This window comes from Sapajus apella, unplaced genomic scaffold (assembly GCF_009761245.1).
Source record: "Sapajus apella isolate SASKATOON/1434 unplaced genomic scaffold, GSC_monkey_1.0 scaffold103, whole genome shotgun sequence".
NCBI classification, from domain to species: Eukaryota; Metazoa; Chordata; class Mammalia; order Primates; family Cebidae; genus Sapajus; species Sapajus apella.
In genome coordinates, this window is record NW_022437043.1 from 1300844 (window position 1) to 1326483 (window position 25640).

Consider the following 25640-nt stretch of genomic DNA (forward strand, 5'->3'; position numbering starts at 1 on the left):
CAGAAGTCAGGGAAATAAGTTTAGGCAGATGGTATCTTCCAGGAATGTGCCAAAAGGGTAGTGGTGGGGGGAGACAGGAAGGGTGGATACTGGGGATGATATCATACAGGAATGAACCAAAGGGGTCAGTAGGGAGTTAGGAATCATGAATGGCATGGCAGGATATATTTTCAAGGAATGACGCATATGGGCTAAGGGGACACAGGGAATGTTGGCCTGACTAGGGACATGGTATCTTCCTAGAACAATTCAAAAGGTTGGGGGGAAATAACAAGGGTGGATGTTTTGGGGAATAAATTCCAGTAATGACACAGAAGGCTGGGAGAGACAAGAAGTGGGGAAGGTGAGGCAAGATGATATTTTCCAGGTGTGACCCACAAGGTTGGGAGAGTAAGATGAATGATGGTAGGGGAAATGGTATCTTCCATGATAACCCTCAAGGGTAGCGGGAAGTAGGGCAGAGTGGATAGTGTTGACAGGGCTATCTCTTTCAGGAATGTGACTAAGTTTCTGGGGGGAAACAGGGAAGGGTAGATGTTTTGTGAGGGAGTGATACCAAAATGACCCAGAGGAATAGTGGATAAATAGGACGGTTGCATGGTGTGTCAGGATGGTATCTTCCAGAAATGAGCCACACTGGTGGTGGCAGAAAGAGATAAGAAAGGTGGATGTTGGCTGGGATGATATCATTCAAGAATGACCCAGAGGAAGAAGGGAGAGACAGGAAGCCTGACTGGTGTGGTAGGACATATCTTATGGGAATGAATCACAGGTGTGGGAGAAGACAGGGTAGATGATTTGATGAAATGAAATCTTCCAGGAATGATCCACAGGGTCATGGGGGAAAACTGAAGGGTAGACGTTGTGGATGGAGATAACTTACAGCAATGACCCAGAGGGATGGGGGAGACAGGATGGTGCGGCAGGATGATATCTTCTAGGAGGATTGAGCCACACTGGTGGGGTCGTGAGGGGCATGGTATCTTCCAGGAATGACCCACTGGGGTCGGGAGAAGACTGGTGGGGTAGATGGTTTGACTGAATGTTATTTTACAGGAATGATCCACAGGGCAGAAGGTAGATAGGAAGGATGAATACAGTAGAAGAGATGGTATGTTCCATTAATGAACTACAGAATTCGGGGAGGGGGGAATGATGGATGAGATAGGGAGATGGTATCTTCCAAGATAATCCACAGAGCCAAGGAGGAGACAAGGCAGACTGGATAATATAAGGAATATAAGGGGTATACAGTATCTTTCAGGGTGTGACACAAGTACTACAGGGAGGCAGGGAAGGGTAGATGTTTTAGGAAGAAGGTGGTATCATCCCCAAATAACCAAGAGGATAACAAGGAGATAGAATGGTTAGATGGTGTGGCAGGATGGCATCTTCCAGGAATGAGCCAAAATGACAGTGGTGGGGATGGCAGAAGGTATGGGTGGAGGGTATCTTCCAAGAATGATTCACAGACGCAGAGGAGACGGGTACATTGGGTTTATAGAAAAATGGTATCTACCAGGAATGAGACACTTGGGTAGTGGTGGGGGAAAACAGTAAGAGAAGAAGTGTGGGGGAATGATATCATCATTGAATGAGCCAGAGGATTAGTGTTGGAGGGGGGGTCACATCAGGAATGTGACAAAGGCTCTGCAGGGAAACAGGGAAGCCTAGAAGATGGGGAGGGTGTGGTATCATCCTGAAATGATCAGAGGGGTAGTGAGGAGATAGGACGGTTGCATGGTGTGACAGGATGGTATCTTCCAGGAATGAGCAACACTGTGAGTGGTGGGGGAGACCATCAGGGGGATGTTGGCTGGCATGGTATCATTGTGAAATGACCCAGAGAGACAGGACAGGGAGATGAAGCATGACTGGTGTGGCAGGGTATATTTTCCAGGAATGAGTCACAGGGACAGTAGGGAAACGCGAAAAGTGGATGGTGAGGTGGAATGGTACTGCCCAGGAATGGTCCACAGGAGCCAGGGGATGCAGAGAACATTGACTTTTTGGCAGGAATGGTTTTTCCTGGAGTGACCCAAAGAGTTGGGAGTGGTGGGGGAGATAACTTCCATCCATGACCCAAAGGAGTGGGACTCAGACAGGAAGTGTGGAAGGTGACCATGATGGTATATTCCAGGGATGACCCAAAGGGGCAGAGGGATACCGGGTGGATTGTGTTTTGAGAGATGGTGTCTTCCAGGAATAAGCCACCCTGGTGGTGCTTGGGGGGGAACACAGGAAGAGGTATGTGGATATGGCATCTTCCTAGTAACCCAAAAGAGTAGACAAGGCAAGGTGGAAGTGTTGGGTGGGGGGGGGGGATGAGATAGTATCTTTCAGGAATGTGGTATAAGTCACTGTGGGTAAATGGAAGGGGAGATGTGGTGATATCATCTCAAAATGACCCAGAGGGGTAGGGAGAAAATAGGAAGCTTGCATGGTGTGACAGGATGTTATCTTCCAGGAATGAGCCACACTTGCGGTAGTGGGGGTGGAGACAGGATGGAAGGTAGATGTTGATGGTATCTTCCTAGAGTGACCCACCGAGTCAGCAGGTAACAGTACACTGGATTTAAGAGATGGTATCTTCCAGCAATCTGCCACAAGGGTGGTTAGAGTTCTGGGGGATACAGGAAGTGTGGATGGTGTGGCAGGATGGTATCTTCCAGGAATGAACCACACTGGTGGTGCTTTGGGGGGACACGGGACTGGGGATGATATCTAACAGAAAGACAGGGAGGAGTGGATAGTTTTGTATAGGGGTATAGTATCTTTCAGGAACGTGACACAAGCACTGTGGGGAGACAGGAAAGGGTAGATGCCTTAGGGAGGGGGTGGTATCATCCAGATATGACTCAGGAGTAGGGGGGAAATAGGCTGGATGGTGTGGCAATATGGTATCTTCTAGGAATGAACCACACAGGTGGTGACTAGGGGAGGCAGGAAATGTGGGTGGTGTGGGGAGATGGTGTCTTCTAGGAATGACCCACAGGAGAAGCAAGAGACAGCATGAATTGGCTTTGGAGAGAACCACAGGTATGGTGGTTGGGGAGACAAAAAGAGTAGATGGTATGGAAGGATGGTATCTTCCAGGAACGGCCCACAAGGACATGGGGAGACAGCGGTTTAGAGAGATAGTATCTTCTAGGAATGAACCACACGGGTAGTGGTAGGGAGAGGCAGGAAGGATGGATGTTGTGGGCGGGTGGTATTCAGGAATGACATAGCAGAGACTGGGGGAGACAGGAATACAGGAATGCCGTAGCAAGATACATCTTCCAGGAATGAGCCATGAGGGCTTGAGGGGAGACATTATGATTGGATGGTGTTGGTATATGGTATAGTCCAGGAATTAGCCATAGGTTTAGAGGGGAGGCAGCAAGAGTAGATGGTGTGGAGGTGATGATATCTTCCAGTGATGGCCCACAGGTGCAAGGGGGAGATTGGGGAGATTGGACAGTATTAGGGGAATTATATCTTCCATGAATGTGACACAAGCTCTGGAAGAGATGGTGAAGGTTGAATTTGTTGGGGGAGGGGCATGGGGAGGTAATGATATCCTAAAATCACCCACAGTATTAGGGTGGCGATAGGAAGATTGAGTGGTGTAGGCAGATGATATCTAGTAGGCATGACTCTCAGAGTCAGTGGGAACATGAGAAGATAGAAAATGTGTTTGCATGGGTATTGTCTTCTAGGAATGAGACACAACTGCTGAGGGGAGATAGGGAAAGCTGTATGTTTTGGGGGCAATTGTACCATCCAGAAATGAACCAGAGGAGTAGCAGGTAAACAGGAAGAGTCAATGGTGTATGGCAGGATGCTGCCTTCCAGAAATTACCCAGAGGTACGCAAAGAGACAGAAAAGGTTGGATGAAGTGTGGAGAATCGTATCTTTCAAGAATAACCCAAAGTTCGCAGGGGAGTGGGGAGACAGGGACGGGTGGATGATATACAGCGATGTAATCATCTAGGCAGAGGGGACAGGGAGGAGCTTTTGTGAAGGCCTTGAAGTGAGAAGCATGTTGGCATGTTTGAGCAACTGATTGGACAGTGTAGCTGGACCATAGTGATGACAAGAGCAAGTGGTATAAGGGGAGTTTGTAGGACGTGTCTAGAGGCTGATAGTGCAGGATCTATTGGCCATATTCAAGATTTGTCCTTTCTCCGTTGAAGGTCATTGAAGGGTTTTAAGCAGAGGGTTTTTTGAGTTTGGCACTTTTAAAAGACCTCATTGGCTGTAGTGTGGAGGATACAAGAGGTAATATAGGATGACCAAGTAGGAGCCACCTGGACATATTGGTAGCCTGGACCAGGGCTATGGCAATGAAGATGGAGAGGAGAGGATGGGTGTTGAAACAAGCATATTGACCCTTAGAGAGAACCTAGATTAGCATATTTGGAGCAAACTCATAATTTCTTAATAGCAGGAGAAAACTTTAGTCTCCTCAAGAGTTATAAAATGCATTCCTTCAGAAATTGAATCTTTGAGGGTTTTTTTTTCCAATTGCAATAGAAATACTTTCTGAACACACCAAATAGTGTTTTAAAAACATGACATTCTCTGATTCCTGTACATCTTGACACCTGACTTCTACTTTTGTTCTGTGAACAGGACTGCTAGGCGTTTTGCTTCTCTTTTTGTGAATATCAATGTGACCTCTGAGCCCCACGAAGTGTCAGTTCTATGGTTTTTATGGTATGTGAAGCAGTGCGGGGGCACCACTCGGATATTCTCTGTCACCAATGGCGGCCAGGTATGGTGCGTGTGTCTGTTCTGAAACAAGCGCTTCATCTGGGATTTTGCTTTCTCCCAGGGCAGCGTCTTTAATAATTGCTGCAGTATTTTGAAACATGAATAATTAGCAGTATGAAATGATCTCAAAATCTTTTCTGGAAAAAAAGAACCAGTTTCTCATTTCCTTTTGTCATTCCTAAAAAGGAGTTCTCAGATAAAGAATGTTTCATTTTGAATTAGTTTTTGGGAATTAAGTTCCTTCCTTTATATGGCAGGTAAAATTAGGCTGCTTATGTAGTAGAAGCTAAATTCCTAATATTAAGTAATTTCCAAAATATTCTAGAAATTGTGCAGCTATTATACTTAAAGTCATCTCTGTCCCAGATATAAGGCTTCTGTCCCATCTGTTTATCTGAGTTATTCTTTTATGTTAACTGTTACAGAATGGAAGTGACTGTTCTTCCTTCTACTTCACACAAGTGATTATGGCCTCTCTTGCAATAGTAAATTCTGCCTTTTGGATTCTTCATTTTTGCTGCCCACTTACTTTTGCCCAGTTTCCATATCATTTCCTTTATTAATAAATGAACTCATTTGGCTCATTGGCTGGATACATGGCAAACCAGTGGGGAAGCCAGAATCCTAATTCCCCAGATTCTGAGATTCTCTGTTTCAACCATTTATGTTATCCAAAGAGAATGGGTATCTCTGTTCTAGAAATGTTATACTAGGATGGTATGAGGTTTAATTAGTAGCAATTTGCTTCTAACTTAGGTTCTCTGAGTTCCAGAATTCTGAGTGCACAGTACAAGGTGGAGTCTTTCTCTGCCAAGTGAATTATTCCTCTCCTGAGGAGATCACCGGAAATCCCCAAGTTCTTGTGACACCAAGAGTTATTGCCCATTTGACCCTTAGCTTTGGCGAATGCAGGACACTTGCATTTTTTAAGTGTCTTCACTTACAGGCAGAAATGCTAACTTATTCCTTTTAGCCAGTATTTTCCTTTCTGAGGTATTTTGATTCATATTTGATATTTGTGTCCTTCATTCAGAGGAGCCAGGATACTTCTAGCCAAATTCTACATGACCTTTTGGAAAGTATGATTCAGATGATTAATCTCAAACCATGATTACAACATTTTTATAAAAAACTTAGACTTATCATATAATTTAATTCAACAAATACTAGACCTGGAGGGGTGAACAGTGAACAAGACAGAAATAGTTCCTGGTCTGTCCACCACACTAAAAGTAACTCTTAGAAAACATAGACCAGATTATAAGATAAATGGTACAGGTTTCTTGAGGAAGGACAAATCATGAATTTAGGTCTGAACCACTATGAGATTTTTCCCCCTTTTTTAAATTTAATTTTTGAGACAGGGTCTCACTTTATTGCCTAGGCTTGTCTTCGCCTCCTGGGCTCAAGCAGTCCTCCCACCTCAGCCTCTCAAAGTGCTAAGATCACAGGCATGAGCCACCATGCCTAGCCAGGAATATTTTTTATAAAGAATTTTGGTGGTGTCATTAAAAGAGTAGCCAGTTACAAAAGTGGAAAAATCACTGTATGGCTGTTTATGCATTTTTCTGGAGGAGCATGATTGAGGAATCCCTGTTAACTGGTGGGCCGTGCACTTCTAACCATTTAAAGACTCTTCTATAATAGGCTAAAAATATCCCCCTGGTTCTTACCAAAAGCATTGTGTTAAGGACTTACCTTCTTAGATTAAGCTGGAAACATTTCCATGGTGATCATAGAAGGCAGTGGGTGGAGCACTTCTGGTGCTCGAGGGCTGCCCAAAAGAACTATTTAACAATATCTAAAGGAACAAGCAGATGCTTGGCCTTCACCCTCTGCCTCCGCCTTGAAACTTCCAGATAGTTTTGCAAAAAGTTACTCAAGATCTGATATTCTAATTCTTTTTTTTTTTTTTTTTCCGAGACAGTCTAGCTCTGTTGCCCATGCTGGAGTGCAGTGTGCAGTGGCACAATCTCAGCTCACCACAACCTCTGCCTCCTGGGTTCAATTGATTCTCCTGCCTCTGCCTCCCAAGTAGCTGGGATTACAGGCATGCGCCACCATGCCTGGCTAATTTTTGTAGTTTTAGTAGAGATGGGGTTTTACCATGTTGGCCAAGCTGGTCTCGAACTCCTGACCTCAAGTGATCCACCTGCCTTGGCCTCCCAAAATCCTGGGATTACAGACATGAGCCACCGCACCTGGCCTGTCTTCCAATTCTTAGAAACATCATTTGGTGGTGACTAGTAGGACATGACTATCTCTAAAAGCACCCTGTAACTTTGCCTATAATATGGCACCATCTGCATCCTTACCTGCCTGGACAACCTCAGCCCAGAACGAGAGGAATCAAAGGAAATTAGAAACCTCATCCTGTGGGATAAGCACAGTGCCCTCCCCTTCCCAGGGCTCCCTGCATACCCTGCACTCTTTGGGCATTTGAAGCCCACAGACTTGCTGATATTCCCACTTGGTCAGGGCAGCATTGGCATAGTGGAGAATTTCTTCTCATTCTGTGATTTTTATAAACTTGTAATGGCTTTTCCTTGCTGGAAGCTGTGCAGGGAATGAGCATTGAATTGTCTTGACCAACTCTGCCTCTGTCCTGATGAATTCTTCTGACCGTTAAATGTGTGAACATTGGAGGTGTGGCCTATGACTTTCTAGAGGTTTTCTAATCAGTAGCAAATAGGGTTTTCCTTCCTTGGGCTTTCATAACGTTTCCTTTCCTACCTACCTCCTCCTGTAGGAACGGAAGTTTGTAGGTGGATCTGGTCAAGTGAGCGAACGGATAATGGACCGCCTTGGGCACCGAGTGAAGCTGAACCGTCCTGTCACTCATGTTGACCAGTCAAGTGACAATGTCATCATAGAGACATTGAACCATGAACATTATGAGGTAACTCAGTTCAGTCAAAAGGAGCATATAGTACATAGGCCTTCTGTCTTCTGTAGCTTCTAATCAGATATAATTCAAGCAGTAGCATAATTAATGCTGACATGTTTCTGCCTCAGTCTTCCAAATTACCAGCCTTGGTTGACCTACCTTGATCTGTTTTGTTGCCTCACAGTTGCCTCATTTTCTCATTTTGTATGTATTTATTGCTCAATGTTGTTTAAAAGTGATAAAGATGATTTTTCATGCCTTCTACAAAGACTTCTGAGGTAATATTTGCTTGTGTGTGTTTTAGTGCAAATACGTAATTAGTGCGATTCCCCCGACTTTGACGGCCAAAATTCACTTCAGACCAGAGCTTCCACCAGAGAGGAACCAGTTAATTCAGCGTCTTCCAATGGGAGCTGTCATTAAGTGCATGATGTATTACAGGGAGGCTTTCTGGAAAAAGAAGGGTAGGCTGCTATTATTCATGTTTAAACTGTATTATATGAAGAAATGATACTCTTTTAGGATTATTGAACTGAAGGTCCTGAACAAAAAAAAAAGTATTTTCAAATTGATATACAAAGGATTAGAAATCTTGGTCTGTCAATTTCCTCATATCCCTGGCCATATGTAATGACCCCAAGAGCATTTGTTGGCAATAGAAGGGAACAAGGAGATCATATCATTCATAAGGCCACCATTGCCCTGGCTCCTGGCATCTGTCCTACTGCTTACTTTTTATGAGCAGAGTGAGGTCAGCAGTCACCATGGAAAGAGCACTGCATTGAAGTCACACATTCCAGGACTTCACTTGCTTGCTAGCATCAGTCTGTAGGTGTAAAGTGCTGACAATAATACCTACCATTAAGGTGTTGTGAGAATTAAATGAGGTGGGGGTCTCAGACTTAGAAAGCTTCCCAGATATGGTGGCTATTGTTGATAAGCATTCTGCTTACACTCATCAAATTCTCTTCTGCCACCACTTCGCTGGATTGTTGGTGTGGTTCCCTCCAATGCATCCCTTCTCTTTCCTCATGTATGCTAGGAGCCAGGGTCATCTTACCATTTTTGTCATGCATTGGTTGGTCATAAGCCCTTTATGTAAAGGTGATGGAGATGGGTCATTTTCTGCCTGTGGGTGAATAGACATCCTTATATATTCAGTGTGTGTATTTAACAAGACATAGCATCTAGGGATGGGGCCAAGACCAAGAGTTTAAGATTTGCCTTCCTCTTAAAAAAATAGTTTATGTATATTTATGTATGTATGAGTATCTCTGATGAGCTTGGTCTCAATCTCCTGTTGATTTTCTCCCGGTTAAGATTATTGTGGTTGTATGATCATTGAGGATGAACAGGCTCCAATTTCAATAACCTTGGATGACACCAAGCCAGACGGCTCACTACCTGCCATCATGGGGTAAGTTAAAGCTGGCTGTTCTGCATTTTCCAAATTGCGTTGATGTATTGGTGTGGATGCTGTCAAAGCATATTACTTTGGAATTAAGTTCAAGCAATGATGAATAAAGCTATCAAAATATATAATGTTTCCATGTATTAAAATATTATAGTAATGTGTTATGTGTGGCACAAGAATACTGGGAAACTTTACTAAAATTGGCACCATTTTGAAGTTGTGCCCATGTATTTCTTTCTCTCATAACACTTACATGTTGAGGATGGAGTGAAAAAAAAAACCCAGCTAGACAAGCAATATGGTAGCCAACCCTGCCTAGAGGCAGAATATCCACAGCCATTCTGAAATGAGAACTAACTGCTTTGTCCTATAAAAAAAATCTAAATGCAGGGTTTCTGGGTTTTATCTTTTTCTCCATTACAGATATCTGCTACAGAGCAAATGTTAGTTATTACCCTGAGATATAAGATAGCTGACCAATTAAGAGGCACAGTTCAGAGTTGAGCCAGGCCTTGAGTGGATGGCATGGCAGTTTTTCTGGTGGGTCACTCAAGTTATCCCTCACCAGTGGTGCTTCACTTAACCTCCGAAGTGTGCAGATGGTCCAGAGCCTGGTTCTGCATAGGAAAAATGAGAGCTCTTCCCCTCTCTTCCCATTCCTGCACACAGCTGCCCTACGTGGTGAGGGGTAGGGGCCCAGAGAAGGAAGTGGGGTCTCCACAAAGGAATTGCTAAGGAGTTCCACAGCCTCCCTGTTGCCTCCTCCCTTTTGGCCTCCTTAAAACTATACAAATAAAAGGCAATTTATTCTACCACATTGTAGCAAAAGAACATAGCTTCAGTGGCAATCAAGTGACTCTTAAAAACCAGTGGTCTCCTCTTTACCCCTGGGAAATGCTTACCTCTTGCTCAAAAGGAAAGGTGAACTCGTACACATCATGACATTAAAGGAAAATTACAAAGACAAAAGGAGCAGACCCACATCCCAAGGGACTTAGAAAGCAGGTTGTTACTAATGAGACATCTTATAACCACTTCTCTCATTGTAACATGTAAGAAATACACCAGCCTCCCTGAGAAAGGCAGGTGTTTACAACATAGTGACCATTGGAATAACACATCCTCTTTAACTCCATTGGGCAAGAAAGGATATAGGTTGTTTGGGTGGTTTGACATCACCTTCTATATGCCAGAGAAAAGCAGGAAATTCAGGTACAGGTTTCAGGAGAATGTCAGTTAAGACCAATCCAACTATGAATGGAAGAGCATTGATGTTTTTCTTGCCCTGGAAGTTAGATGTAGTGATGTCTTCTGCCATTTGGTGCTTTCTTTTTTTTTTTGAAAATGGAACTCAGTATTTTAATGATTTTACTTAAGATAAATAGCATAAAAGGAAAATGTTAAACAGTTGTGTTCTGTGGACAGTGGGGCTAAAACAAATATGAAATAATAATAATTGGTTAGAGAGGACCAAGTATAGAAGACAAGAGTTTCCTTAGAAACTGAGGAATAGCAAAACAACCTGTTTCTTAACTCGACGATGAGGTGTTAAAAATTAAAGCTACCATTTACTGAGCACTGGTTGTAGGTGCAAGTTTTTTTTTTTGGGACGGAGTTTCGCTCTTGTTACCCAGGCTGGAGTGCAATGGCGCGATCTCGGCTCACCGCAACCTCCGCCTCCTGGGTTCAGGCAATTCTCCTGCCTCAGCCTCCTGAGTAGCTGGGATTACAGGCACGCGCCACCATGCCCAGCTAATTTTTTCTATTTTTAGTAGAGACGGGGTTTCACCGTGTTGACCAGGATGGTCTCGATCTCTTGACCTCATGATCCACCTGCCTCGGCCTCCCAAAGTGCTGGGATTACAGGCTTGAGCTGGCGCAAGTTTTTATGTATACAGTGCTTTTGGACTTTCTTCAGCTTTGTTAGTATCTAGGTTATTCAGGGCTCAAATAACCTTCCAGGGGTTAATGGAGTTATTTAGGCGATTCCTAGAAAGTGATATTCTAATCCCTTTTATCTGGACACTTGCTGCTACCCGGCTCTTTGCTCATGGCCACAGCCACGAAAACCTTGAAGATAGGGGTGGTAATTGCCCAGCACTGTGTCTGTAATAGCCGTTTGGAAACTAGAAAGGACCATGTACTTTGTGAAATATTTCCAACACAAAGCCAGCATATTTCATTTCCTCAATAAAACACCAAAGTAAGTTAAAGCTTATTTATCCATAGTTGGGATTAGATCAAAGAGATTATTTCATTCATGACTTGAGACTTCACAGAAATAACCAACACTAACTGCCCTTTGGGAAGGGAATTGTAAAAAGTATACAAGACGAGTTGACTAATGTTTACAGATAAATCATTTAATCTTTTATCGGATATTGATGATTAAAAAATGCTACACACATCTAAACTTACTGATTCTTGCATAAGCCCAAAATCTAACTAAAATAATTAATAACAAGCTGTAACTTAAGGTGTTAAATCATACAAAATTATGACTATATCCCATAAAGTTCAATAGTTCAAATTTCCTAAATAGTCCACAGCTTTCTCTGAATTACTGTTTTCTGCATTAACATACACCTTTGCTTCTCAGAGTGATCTCAAATAACAGTTGTAAAGGAACTGCCAATCCAATTTGAGAAACACTTTAATTTGGGGGTAGGGAGAGAAGGAAGTTTTTTTTTTTGCACTGATCTACTTGTCCTTTTGGTCTTGAATAAACGAAATACAAATTTAAAACTTTTTTAATGGAAAAGTAATTACATTGTCCTTTAGCTCATTTGGATTTTTGAAAGCTTTCTTATAATAGGATAACTAAGGACTTCATGTCACAATTCAATTCTTTCAAATACACATGCAGTTAGTAATATGAATATAATAAATAGAATCTATTTGATTAAAGGGGAGCAGGCAGGTTACAACTGAGTTTTATTGAGTTACTTTATTTGGGGACTACATTAGGTCAGTTTCCAGGGAAACTGACTCAGAGCTGGAGATTGAGGTGCTGGAGATTTATTGGACAGTGCTCTGAGGATGACCACCTATGGCAGAAGGATGAAGCAGAACTTGAGCTCCAGTGTTGTCCCAACAAAGGCCTCCTTAGAAGTTCTGGAGCTGGGTGGCTCTTCAGAGTTGTCTTCAACAGCCTAGATCAGGACAACTCTGGGGAGGGGTGGGACCTTGAGCGAGGCACTCTCTGCTGCCCCGTTCAGTTACTGGGGAAGGTTTCAGCTGTGAGCTAAAGAGTAAGGAGAGCCTGGTCCTAAAGGGAGGCCTGGGGAGCCCACCGTGGCCTCCACTACAGGCACATGTTTATATTTGTTTTTCCAGCTTTTATAAAGTATTTGGCAGAGGGCAACAGTCATTACCAGAATAATCATTTAGTGCAACATTAATTCATTCAACATTTGATTTCCTACTATGCCAAAAACCATGTTAAACTTTTAGAAGGAAAATACTGAATAGCAGGTCACCTGTCATGTAGGAGAACACAGCCTAGCAGGGGTTTTGGACACATAGGCAGACCAAAGACAACGTGGCATTTGCTCTAGTAGAGGAAGAGGGTCTGATAGAGTTCATTTAATGCTGAATAGGTACAGGTCAAGAATACTTCAAAAAGAAAGGGCAGCTCTTAAGATAAACAGCTGTAACCTGATTATTCAATGTAACCTCTCTCTCCAGCTTCATTCTTGCCCGGAAAGCTGATCGACTTGCTAAGCTTCATAAGGAAGTAAGGTAAGGATTTATAACTGAAAAATAGATTTAAAAGTTAGCTTTATATTGTGTTTTTGCACTGACAGTAGTAGAATAACATGAGGAAAAACACAATATTTCACAAATATTCTCAAAATTCCAACAAACCAACCTTTTGTATTTTGCTACAGTCGTCTTGACCTATCCCTTGCCCGTGTGCATATACAAATTTAATTTTACATGTTTGTATTGATTTTACAGTGGTTAAGAGGTAGGATTTCCCAGTGAGATGGATGGAGAAAAAGTCACAGAAAATATTCACTGTGAAAAAAGCTGTAGAAACTGAATCTCAATCCCCTTGCAAGGCCATAATCCTTTTCTAAGATTCTCTGACATGGACTTTCTAAAAAGTGTGTTTTAACCTGTAGCAACTTGTGTACATGAAAGTACTCATACTTATGATCTGGGCTTTTTCTTTCTTTCTCCTTTTCTCTTTCTGTCATGGTATATTTGTTTTGTTTTGTTTTGTTTTGGAATCCTTTGTCCAAATAAAATCTTACCCAGAGAGGTAAGCCTTTTAACATCAGAGTTATTTGGCTGTTGGAGGGATGCCTCACGGTAGCCCTAAATACTTTGCTAGCTTTTAAAGAGGTCCAATACATACACCAAAATATAGACTTTTCTCTGAATGTAATTTAAAAAATTAAACATCTAACCCATTAGCAGCCCTTGCTTTGGGAGTGACTCTAATGACTTTAGATGTGGGGGAAAGGCTACAGAATGAGTTCCTACATGTGCACACAGATTTGTTTATTTGAACAACCATGAGATTCAACAATCTCATGGTTTGCATGTAAGCTTTACATGGAAGAAACTCCCAGCTTTAATCCCTAGCAGGTTCTTCTCTGTTCACTCTAAGTGGTAAATGGTTGAATCCCAACAACCATGAGATTCAAACAACCATGAGATTGTTGTATCTCATGGTTGTTAAAATAAACTCTACTTCCTCCATAGAGGAGGGATTTGGGGTCCAGTGATGGGGAATGATTTTTTCAAGGCTACATAGCTGGTGTCTTAGTCCATTTGTGATGCTATAACAAAATGCCCCAAACTGGGTTATTTATGAAGAATAGAAATTTATTTCTCACAGTTCTAGAGGCTGGGAAGTCCAAGATTATGATGCCAGCAGATTCAGTTCAGTATTTGGCGAGGGCCTGTTCCATAGGTAGCACTTTCTTATGGTGCCCTCACATGGCAGAAAAGACAGAAGAGGGAAGGACAAATAGGGATGAAGGTGGTGTCCTCACATGGAGGAAGGAAGAAGGGCAGAAAGGGCCTAGCTAGTTTCCTCCAGCCCTTTTATAAGGGCACTAATCTATTCATGAGGGCATAATCTTCCTGATTTAATCATTTTCCCAAAGACCCTACCTCTTAATACCATGACCTTGGAAGTTAAGTTCCAACATTTGAATTTTGGAGGGACACATACATTCAAATCATCGCAGCTAGCTTGTGACAAAGCCAGGAGTAGCATATAATGCATACTTTTTCATTACACCACTCTAAGCTGACATTTTCTTTTGGATTTCCTGCTTTCCCTCCTTATTAATAGTAAAATAAATACCAGCCTGTAGGTAGACATTTGGTTATGATTCCACACAGTGGCTGAACTTCTCAAAAGTTCTTGTAAAGCAAAACTCTTACTGAATATGTCATTGACAAGAACAGTGGTTCCCAGATCTGACTGCATCAAAATATCTCAAAGAATGTTTGGAAAATATGTTTTTATAAGACCTATAGATTGTGATTGAGTAGGTCTGAGGTGGGGTCTGAGTATTTGTATTTTTCAACAAGCTTTTCAGGTGATTATGATAAGCAACCAGATTTAGAAACCAGTTAATAAGTTCAACAGGATAATTTGCCCAGTGGCCTCTTTTGGCCGTCACTTAGGTTCTGTCATTTTTAGAGCCAAATTAATCAATCAGTGCATTGTTTTTAACATCCTTGCCTTACATCTTTTCCAAAAAATTTTAATTGTAAAGGGAAGGCTCACAGCTGTAATCTCAACACTTTGGGAGGCTGAGGCGGGCAGATTGCTTAAGCGCAGGAGTTGAAGACCAGCCTGGGCAACATAGAAAAACCCCATCTCCACAAAAAATAGAAAAATTAGCTGGGCATGGTGGCATGTACCTGTAGTCCCAGCTACTTGGGAGGCTGAGTCAAGAGGTTCACCTGAGTCCAGGGAGGTTCAGGCTGCAGTGAGCCATGATCATGCCACTGCATCTCAGCTTGGGTGATAGAGTGAGACTCTATCTCAGAAATAATAATAATAGTAATAAGTTAAGTACTGGTGAGCTTTTGTAGAATAATCATTGCCAATACTTTTATTTCTAATTAACTCAAAATGTCTGAATTATTGCTTATAACACCCTTGCGAAGTAGGTATTAGAATCAGTCATCTCTTCATAGACTAGGCAAAGAGGGTGTCATATTAGACTGAGGATGGATTTTGACTGAACAAATATTTATTGAGTACCTACTATGGGCAGATTACTCAGAAGGGTAGGGCCTTACCCTGCTAATTAGCTGAGCAAAATCAAATAAATCTCTGCAGCTCCCTGAGCCTCAGCTTCCTCATCTCTGAAATGAGGGGCTTGAATCAGACTGAGAGAGACAGACAGGCAGACAGTAGTCTTGAGACTTCTTCCCATTCTTCCTTTCCTTTATGACTTTTTATGTATAATGTAGCAGTTCTTTGAAGGAAACCAAACTTTCTCTGACTATCCTTGAATTTATCCACCTAAATATCTACCTAATGTTGCATGACATCATCTCAGGAGTGGCATTTGTCTTTCCCTTGAAACCTTCCATGGAAAATGGTGACAATAAGCAATGTTTATAATCTGCCTTCTCCTCCTAACTTTATACTTATGAGGTGAGTGTTCTGGAAGTTATATAAATGGTATAAGTGTGAGCATTTAGATAAATTTATAAGGTTACATTTTATCCCACATTATTCAGAGAAATTAGGGGCATGTCTTTAAAATATTTTCTAATGTAATTGACAACATAAAATTGTATATTCCTCAATCTCTATTTCTTTATTACCAGTAAGCTTGAGCTTCCCCGCTGCATAATTTTGTCTCTTCAGCTTTTAATACTTGTCTTATAGATTTGACTCAAACCTTTTGCCACATTTTTAAGCAAATATTTTTCCAGTTGCTTGTTATCCCTTAACAAATATTTTAGAGCATTTTCAAATGTTTAAACTATATAAAAACTATAAAAAGTAAATAGGAAAAGTATATAACTGGATCAGTGTGAACCTATGCAAACAAATCCAGAAATAAAACCATTAATTTCTAAAACAGGTGATTTTAGTAAATTAGACCTTTTAAAAAACTTCACCATGAGTAGTTGTGAGTTTAAAATGTATTTCATTTCAAAAAGAGTTTACATAAGTACAACCACTGATTTTTTCAGACATGAAAATACTGTGTTCTGGGCTAGTCATTTAGATAATGAATTGTGAGACTAACCAAAGGCTGTGTTTGAGGTAACATTAGCATATTGTGCCCATCCCTCAGGTACAGTTTGGAATACTGTGGTCCACAGACCATTCTGTCCAGTGACAAATTCCTGTACTGAAATGACTGTAGACACTTTCAGTATAGCATAACTTATGCTTAAAAGATGACATGGAAATGGATTTCCAGTCCTCTGTTGTCTGCAGCTTTTTTAATTTTAAGGTTTGACTAATTGGATCCATCTCATTGTACAGTGTTTTAATTGCAAGCAATTTGGCATAAAGCACGTTATTTCTATATCGAAAGGAGTACAGTTGAAATTGTAGATTTAAGATTGTCAAAATTATGACAATTCTAACTTGTCTCTTCTAACCTACTGTGTACAATCTGATTTTTTTAAATTGTAAACATATATGATCATGGTTTCATGTGTTTTTTAAAATGTTATTGTTTAAAAATGAAAAAAATGAAGCATATCTGCTAAAGACCTGTCAGTTTGCATTACTGACACTAAAATACACTGTTCTTTGTGTACTGTGTGTTATTTTGCCAGCTGCTGCATTAGCCTTCAAAAATATTTGGAAACCTTAAGATGAACTATATTTCTTTCAAAGTATATTTCTTTCTGTGGTATTTTCTGTAACTGAAGTATAGTAATTATTTTATGGAAATGTTAGCAATTCTGTAACAACTTTGAATAAAATGAAAAATTAAAATAAATGATTAAATGAGCTTTATATGTTTGTAGGTAATTAAAACACAAGTATAGGATAGTTAAAATACACCATCACTTATACTATAGCCTTATAAAAGGGGCCATTTTTGAATTGTACATATTCCAGAAAAGTTACATGGAATCAATTCCTAAGACTGGCTAAACTTAATTGAATCTATTTTTCCCATTTTTATCTTGAGCAGGTATCGTATTAGGTAGTAAAAGAGGCAAAAATATAAAAAAGAAAATAATAATTCCATTGAATCCTCAAATGACTGTATTGAGGCATTGAAAGCTAATTTGAATGCAGGGATTCAGGGAACTGTTCATTTGTGCAGTTACAGAAGGCCATTGATTTGAATTTTTCTGTAACAAATCTGACTGATGAGCAAAAGCCCTGGAACTTACTAGATTTATTCTATACCCATCAGCTACTCCTTCTCTAATTTTTTTTTTTTTTGGCTCTTTTTTATAGGAAGAAGAAAATCTGTGAGCTCTATGCGAAAGTGCTAGGATCCCAAGAAGCTTTAGATGTAAGAAACTCCCAGCTTTAATCCCTAGCAGGTTCTTCTCAGTATAAGTGGTAAAGCAAAGCAGATGCTGATTTTTTGACAGTCTTATGAAGGAGAGTATAAAGGGATATGCTTAACTTGGAAGATAAACTTCAGCAGTCACAAAAGGTCATTAAAAGCTGGTGTGAGGTGCCTGGATTTTCTGAGACAGCAACTCCTTTGGGCTTTTTAAATGTTCACTAGATAACTGGCAGCCAATTGTAATCAGAGCCTAGAGCTGAAGGCATTATGTCAAGAATGGGTGAGATGGGTTCCCAGAACAGTGGTCCTGCCCCCTGCCAGTGTCACTTACCTGCTGCACAATTAAATTCCAGATATGGCATCATTTGTTGGTGAAGGCAAAGTAGTATGTACTTGACAAAATAGACTGAATCTAGAATCTCTTCCCAGGTCAAAGTCATACTAATTTATTTTTCCATGTGTGAACTCGATTCACAGCTCGTTTAGGAACATCAGTGCTTGCAGTCCACCACTGAAAGCAATTAGGAGAATGAAATTACGTCTTTTTGAAACAAAAAATATCAATAGCTGGGGGCTCTTTCAGGGGGTTATCTCTGAATTGTTCAAATAATAAAACTTTCTGAATGTGCCAGGGAAATTAGAGAAGGTTCTTACATGTCCCTTAGGAAACATCTTTTATATTAATTGCCCCTTTTTGGTGGAATTCCCATCATTCAGGTGTCCAGCTTAGAGAAGCTGGTTGGGAAAAAAGCCTTTTTTAGACATTCGTTAGTCTTTTACCTCCTCCCTCCCACCCTTTTCTCAGCAATAATGGCTGGTAGATGGGGAAGTAAACCTGTTATTAGAGATTCCAGAGATTTGAGCAGCCGAATCGTTAATGGGGTTTCCTATACACTTAGCTCTAAAGAGACTTCAGAATCTCCATGGAGGGATGGATACCCCTATCGCCCAGATACTGGAATACTTCATGTCTTTCCTAATCAAGAAAATGAGAAGACCAAAGTATACATGTTTTGCCACATGGTACTTCACAAAAGGCCATTATTTGGTACTATCATGCTTCCCCTTAAATGAGTTAGAGAAACAGGATCTTCTTTATTTTCTTAATGTAAACTTTTTGTTAAAGTAAAGCAACAGTATTGTGGGCTTGCAGCATTTCAGCTTTGTTTTCTCTTTGGCATTTTCTCCCCCACTGAACTACAGCCAGTGCATTATGAAGAGAAGAACTGGTGTGAGGAGCAGTACTCTGGGGGCTGCTACACGGCCTATTTTCCGCCTGGGATCATGACTCAGTATGGAAGGTATGACCCAAGCACTACGCCAGCTAATCCAAGACCTGTGCCAAATTTAAAAGGAAATGCAGAGTTCAATGGGAATTCTAGAAATAGTTGTCAAAATCCCCATTTCTTATGTCATAGTTAACACTTGCATATTTCTGGATGTCCATAGAAAAATAAGGATGTCAGTACATAGAAAAATAACTGTCAGCATATAGAACAATAGCGGAACACTGGGGAGGATTTCAGATGTGAACAGTGCTTGTGAGAATGAAGGAAGCTGCAGTGTCCTCCTTGAGCTCTGCTTGACATTTAGTCTCACACGACTGCCTTAGGCTCCTTGGCACCAGTCAACACAGAAGGATATTGGACGTGTTTATCTAACACATCTATCTTGCCAACAGAGCAGCATGAGACAGTCCTCTTCAGGAGAAGAGTTCTCACTGTATACAGTTGAGGTGTGAGTAAATGAGATCCACGTGGGGTGGGGAAGTCCACCTTGACCTAGAAGCCCCTTGCTTCATGGGAACCATTGTCTCTATGCTTCATAGCATAGTGTCTAGTAACTTGCTCATTTATAAGACTTGCTCAGTTACAAGAGACACCACACTCAGGGAAACCGAAAGTGATAGCCTCGTAACAGGTATTTACAAATCATTCAGAGTCTTCCCAGCTTGCATGGTTTGCTAACGTGGGTGGGGTGGAGAGGCACTTTTAGCACGTTGCCTCCACAGGTGGCATTACACCTTCATCTGGTTTCCAGAGTAACAGAGCTAGAAAGTTAACACAAGATCACATTTGTTCACCGAAAAGGAAGAAGTATTTGTTAACCTTTTTCTTACAGGAGCTTTGGTTTTTTTTTTCTTAATTGAATCAAATCGACTTTGTTAACAATGGCAGGATTGAGGAACTGGATTTGTTCTGGTACCAAAGTAGAAGTCTACAAGACAGGACTAAGATAAGGAATAGATAAAGCCCAGGGTAAGGAGTGCCAATGGGTAGAGGTGAAGGCCATCAGGATGAGGGCAGGACGTGCAGCTTGGGAGAGTTCATGAAACTAGCTGTGGACATGGCAGGAGTCAAAGCCAAGAAAGCTGGAGGGGAGAGCTGTCCATTGAGTCCAGCCCTTCTTTGGTTCTCTTTGGCAGGACCTCTTTGTAAGAGGAGACCCATTTTGTTGCCCCCAGCCAGCCCCTAGAGAAGTTCAGAGAAGCTAACTGTACAGAGGTGGTGTTTTCTTAAAGAGACATACCCATATAATCTCTCAGGTCTCTCCTTTGCCAGAAATGATAGTTAACCTCCCTGTGTTTCCACTTGCCACTGCAGTTCCTCCTCACACACTGGGAATGCCTGCAAAGTTGGGTCTGTGGCTGTCCTCAAAAAGAGAGCCCCCTCCCCTGAGAAAGACAGGATAGGGAGCAGAATGGACTGCCAGCAGAAAACATAGCAAAGAAATCTGATTTGGGGATTGAATGCATGGTCTATATTCCAGCTCTGACTGGCTTGGAAAAGGTCAACATCACTTTTAGAGATCGATGATCTGACAGCCTGATTCTCCCTGCCTTGAAAGTTCAGATCTTCTATGCAGACCCAGGAAGCAAAAAGTGGCCTTTCACCTTGGGCTGAGGCATACAGGTGTTTTTTCTAACAGTCTGAATTTCCATGCCTTCTGCAGACTAAATGAGGACAATGGTTGGCTCATTTACCTTGCCCATCTTCCCAAGTAACTCTGTGCGACCTCTTGGTTCTCTTGAAGGGTGATTCGTCAACCTGTGGATAAGATTTTTTTTGCTGGCACGGAGACTGCCACACAGTGGAGTGGCTACATGGAAGGGGCAGTTGAGGCTGGAGAACGAGCAGCCAGGGAGGTAAGCAGGGAAGCCGAGACTCTCTCCCTCCTGAGTCACGGTGACGTTTTTGGCATCTGGTTTTGCTAGTCTTGACACTGATAGAATCTATATGTCCATTTCTCTGCCCCTCACTCATGGGGCTCATCTGTGGCTACCAGAGCCTTAAATCTGTAGAAACTATACAACCTCTTTTCATAATACCATGGTCACTTTCTTTCAGGTTTTAAATGCACTTGGGAAGGTGGCCAAGAAGGACATCTGGGTAAAAGAACCTGAATCAAAGGTACGTTTGGTAGCTCTGGACACCATCTCCTTAGACCAATCATGGAACATAAAACTCACATCTCCCTTCTTCTAGCCTCTGATTTATTATAGATGCAACTATCCAAGGGATCTCCATGCATGAATCTTACAGATGTGTTTTGTTTCTCCTTGTCAGCATGAGTTTTTTCCTAATGATCTGTGTTCCTTCATCTAGGATGTTCCAGCGGTGGAAATCACCCACACCTTCTGGGAGAGAAACCTGCCATCTGTTCCTGGCCTCATGAAAATAGTTGGATTTACCGCTTCAGTAACTGCCTTAGGGTTTATTATGTACAAATACAAGCTACTGCCACGGTTTTGAAGTTTCATGCATATGCCTGCCCAACAGTTTTCAATACCACCCAATGGTGGTATTGAAAATATTGAGAAGTTTAAAGGCTGTGTCATTGGGCCGTTTTTAAGTGCACTCTGATTAACTACCTTCGGCTTAGTTCCAATCATCATTAAAGTAAAAACAACTCAAAGAATCACCTAATTAATTTCAGTAAGATCAAGCTCCATCTCATTTGTTTGTGTAAACCAACTCATGTTAATTGATAGAATAAGCCTTGTGATCACTTAAATTCAAAAAGTTAAAGGTGATTTGCTCATCAGAAACAATTTCTGTGTCCTGTTTTTATTCTCTTCAATGCAAAATGCCTGATGATTTCAGAAACAAAGCATTTGACTTTCTCTCTGTAGAGGTGGAGTAGGTGAAGGCCCAGCTTGTGACTGTCCTTTTCCTTCCCTTAGGTGATGGTGAAGTGTCATTATAGAGCCTAGAGGCTCACAGCCTCCTGGAGGAAGCAGCCTCCACTTTGGATCAGGAAATAGTAAAGGAAAGCAGTGTTGGGGGTAGCGGCATGCAGACCCTCAGACCAGAATGGGGACATCTTTGTGGGCTGCTGCCTCAGGGATCTCCTGACCACTTCTAATTCCTCTGACTTTTCTAGACATCTAGTCTCAGTGCTCACTTATTTGTATGTTTCTCCTCTTTAACTTCTTATGGAGGAGAGTATTTAACTGAGTGAGAATGTTGAAACTGACTTGCTGTGACTTATGTGCAGCTTTCCAGTTGAGTAGAGGCAAATAATGGCAGGACTGTCCCCCAGGACATCTCCCCACTTAGCTCTGTGTGAGACCAACTGCAATTGGCATCTTCTCTTCCCCCTGGAAGGCAGCTAGACACCAGGTGATCCTTGCCAGTTATAAAATTCTATTTCAACTCCAGGAAAGCAGCAGTTTTCTTTTCTTCAGGTGCCCCCTGGCTGTCTGAAGGCCTCTAGGGACATATGTGTTTTTTTTTTTTTCTTTTTTTCCTACGTCCATAGAGTTAGACATACCCCTCAACTTACATATGTCTTCAACGTGGTTACCTCTGCATAAATATTAGCGTAGCATGCCAATTTCTCTTAAATAAGTACTGAAATACACGTGATAAATTTGACTGTTATTTGTTGAGACTGCCAAACAGAAAAGAAATTAGGGCTCTAATTTTCTTAAAGCAAGCTCACTTGCTTTAGTTGTTAAGTTTTATAAAAGACATTTAATTGAGTCATTTTATACATGAAGACTAAGTTCTCTATCTTAGGAGTAATGTCAGCCCAGAAGGGTGCCCACCTCTTGTTTTCCCATATTAAAAACTACGATTTTTAAAGGCCCTTTCCCAAGGTTTCAACCATAAAATACTTCTTTTTAAAATGTATCAATATATGTTTTATTTAAGGGGAATTAACAATTGCCAGGGGAAACCAGCCAACCCAAGTTTATTATATCATTTAACCTTATGAATTTAAACCTAAGTTGCTGGACCCTGGTGTGAGCACATAAATCTTCCAAGTTTTGCCTATCCCAAGAGCTGGAGTTTTCTGCTGTTCTTTACCTTGCATTTCAGCTAATTTAGGAGTTTTGAGAATGTATTGGATGTGCTCCGTTACATAAGGAGTTGCCACATATTCTATCAAACTGCTTTGAGAAATCTTTTCCCTAATCTATTGCAGTTGTTTCTATTAACTTACTGATTAACTCAGTCCTGACACACCTTTTGGGAAATGCTGATTTAAATTCCTTAACTGGTAACAGTTTGAACAGTACTCAGTTTGCTAACATATTTAAGTTCTTGAATGTTGAAGAAGTTATAAGTATGTGATTTACCCTTTTCAACTTTTTGGAACACCATTTGATTTATTCTAATTAGATTAACCCTATTAATCTACGGATTGGGTATCAGAATGAATTCCAGTCCAGATGTGCCTAGGCAAGAAATTGGAGCTGAGAACTCTCACCATATGTGAGTTCATCCAACATGAAGATACCATAAGCCTTGTCTCTGAACCAGAGATATGAAAGTCACTTTTAGAGGCTGACAGATCTTGGCCCTGTTAAGGCATCCACTTCACAGTTTTGAAGGCTGAGTCGGCCCCACTCCATAGTTAGGCCAAGAATTCGATTTTAAAACTTTTGTCTGTCTGTCACAGTTAACTGTTAAATAAGACCTCATACTCCACTGAAGAGTATGGATTGAAGGATTGTGAACAATGTTTAGTCTGATTGTGAACTTGGTGCCTAATGTTCCATGTCTGAAGTTTGCCCCAGTGCTACATGTTGGGGTGTACCCATGTGTGCTTTTCCACCGAAGTAAGATTTTGCCTGTATGGTTCTGTTTTGTTAATAAAGTGTAGTACTATCCCCAGTACAGACTCGACTCCTGTATTCAGTTGATAGCTCAACGCAGAAAGTTCAATGGCTTCTTATAGCAGGAGGTCACAATGAGGCATTTTCCATGGAGGATAGACTTAGGAAATCATTTCCGATATCGGCTACAAATTCTCAAAGTTGAGTTTGAGTCTCATGTGTTACTGAGGTTTTCTGGGAACTGATTAAATGCTGAAATTCTGTAGCCTGCCTGATTGGGCCACAGATGTGCATTCTGGTCCAAGTTTTCTCACCTAATTAGCTTATGATACGTTGAGCAAGTCACTTTGGTTCTCTCAGTCTTCATATCTGGAAAAGGTTGGATTGCATTAGATGGTTTCTAAGCATTCTTTTCATGGCAGCATAATGTGATCTATGCATTTTGTTGCCAGTACTGTATCTATTTTTGCCTGTTGGTATGGCAGGGGCAAAAAAATCAGTCTTTCTGTACCGTGGTTCCCTCCTTGTCCTAGATTGGGTTCTCTGGAAACAGACTCTTAAGATACAGAGTCAAGGCAAAAAGTTTATTGTAGACAGTCCTCAGGAAATACACCTAAGAGGGTGAGGAAGGCAGGATTGGGCAGGAGAGTAGACCTACAATGCAGTTGCAATGACAGATTCTAATGAGGAGCTAGGAAGACCCTTCAGAATTGTCCCTCATTGAGAACAGGAGGTCTGGACTCTGTGACCCTTCATCAGCCTCCCCCTGAGGGAGGATGCTACCCTGGGTGAGGCCGGCTCAAGGACGATTCCTAATGAGGAATTGTAGCTGTGAACTTCGACCAGCCTGTATTCCCTGCAGATCCAGGGCACAGTGCTGCATTATCTACTTTACTCTCATAGAAAATAGGGAGTTGCCTTGTCATGTAAAAGACATTGTGGACTTGAGCTTTGGCTTTATAGATAGAATGGAGCTCTCTTTGTGAACCTATCCCTGTTAGGTAAGGTAACTTCTTTTAGAAGGTTGTATTTCTGCACTATTTATATAGAAGGAAAAAAAAATCAGAATTAGAAAAAGCCCTAGAAATGATTCAATCTCTGTCTCAATGAAGGAGCCCCATCTACAGAAAACTAACAGAAAGATCAAAGAGGGAAATAAGCATTTGTAAAGACAAGTCCTAAATCCAACGTCTTCAGGAGTTGGGCAGCTTAAAAATCAACAGCAGCAGACATGAGACATTAGGGACTATTGAGGACTGGCTGACTTAGGAAGTATGTACCCTTCTAAAAAGCATGTATATTCAAATTCCTCGAAAATGTTGCTGATCAAATAAAACACATTTGAGCCTCCTGATCATGAGGTCAGGAGTTTGAGACCAGCATAACCAACATGGCAAAACCACATCTCTACTAAAAATACAAAAATTAGCCCAGTTTGGTGGTGCATGCCTGTAATCCCAGCTACTTGGGAGGCTGAGGAAGGAGAATCACTTGAACCAGGAGGTGGAGGTTATAGTAAGCCAAGATCGTGCCATTGCATTCCAGCCTGGGCAACGAGAAAAACTCAATCTCAAAAAAATAAAAATAAAACACATTTATTTGAAGCCTTGGTTCACATGTCCAAGTTGTCTTCAAGTACTTGATAAATAAGTGCAAAGTTTGGTTTTGCATCACTTAAATGACAAATTCTTTTTGGATGTCTTTGATTTTCTGAGAAACAAGCATAAAGACCAGCAACCATTTCATAAAATTACCTACAGTGAGAAAGAGAGGCCTGGGTTGGAAGGGCAAAAAGACAAGAAAAACAAAGACAGAAAAAAAGTCTTTTTAGAACAGAAATCTCCCTTAAGAAATTACCCTCCCCCAGTCCAGCATACCATGGCAATGTTTATCTCCTGCTATGGCAATGTCACAATTGATGAGAGCGGTGTCAGACTTTATTGGAAAAACTGCGTATTTGCAGTGAGATAGAATCACTGCTCTTCTGTTAACATGTATTCTGTGCTATAATTTCAGCATACAGGACATTAACATTGAGCTCA

The 25640-nt window shown here is 41.3% G+C and overlaps 1 protein-coding gene across 1 annotated transcript in view; it reads left to right on the forward strand.

Moving 5' to 3' along the window:
* Positions 1-23656, forward strand: part of MAOA (monoamine oxidase A) — a 74764-nt gene extending 51108 nt beyond the window's left edge. Inside the window, exons 6-15 of the mRNA XM_032258544.1 lie at positions 4619-4760; positions 7509-7658; positions 7951-8110; positions 8967-9063; positions 12748-12801; positions 17477-17534; positions 18738-18835; positions 20568-20679; positions 20882-20944; positions 21140-23656. Coding sequence (XP_032114435.1) covers positions 4619-4760; positions 7509-7658; positions 7951-8110; positions 8967-9063; positions 12748-12801; positions 17477-17534; positions 18738-18835; positions 20568-20679; positions 20882-20944; positions 21140-21286 — 1081 coding nt within the window. The 3' untranslated portion in view covers positions 21287-23656. The remainder of the gene's footprint in view (positions 1-4618; positions 4761-7508; positions 7659-7950; positions 8111-8966; positions 9064-12747; positions 12802-17476; positions 17535-18737; positions 18836-20567; positions 20680-20881; positions 20945-21139) is intronic.
* Positions 23657-25640: the final 1984 nt, after the last annotated feature.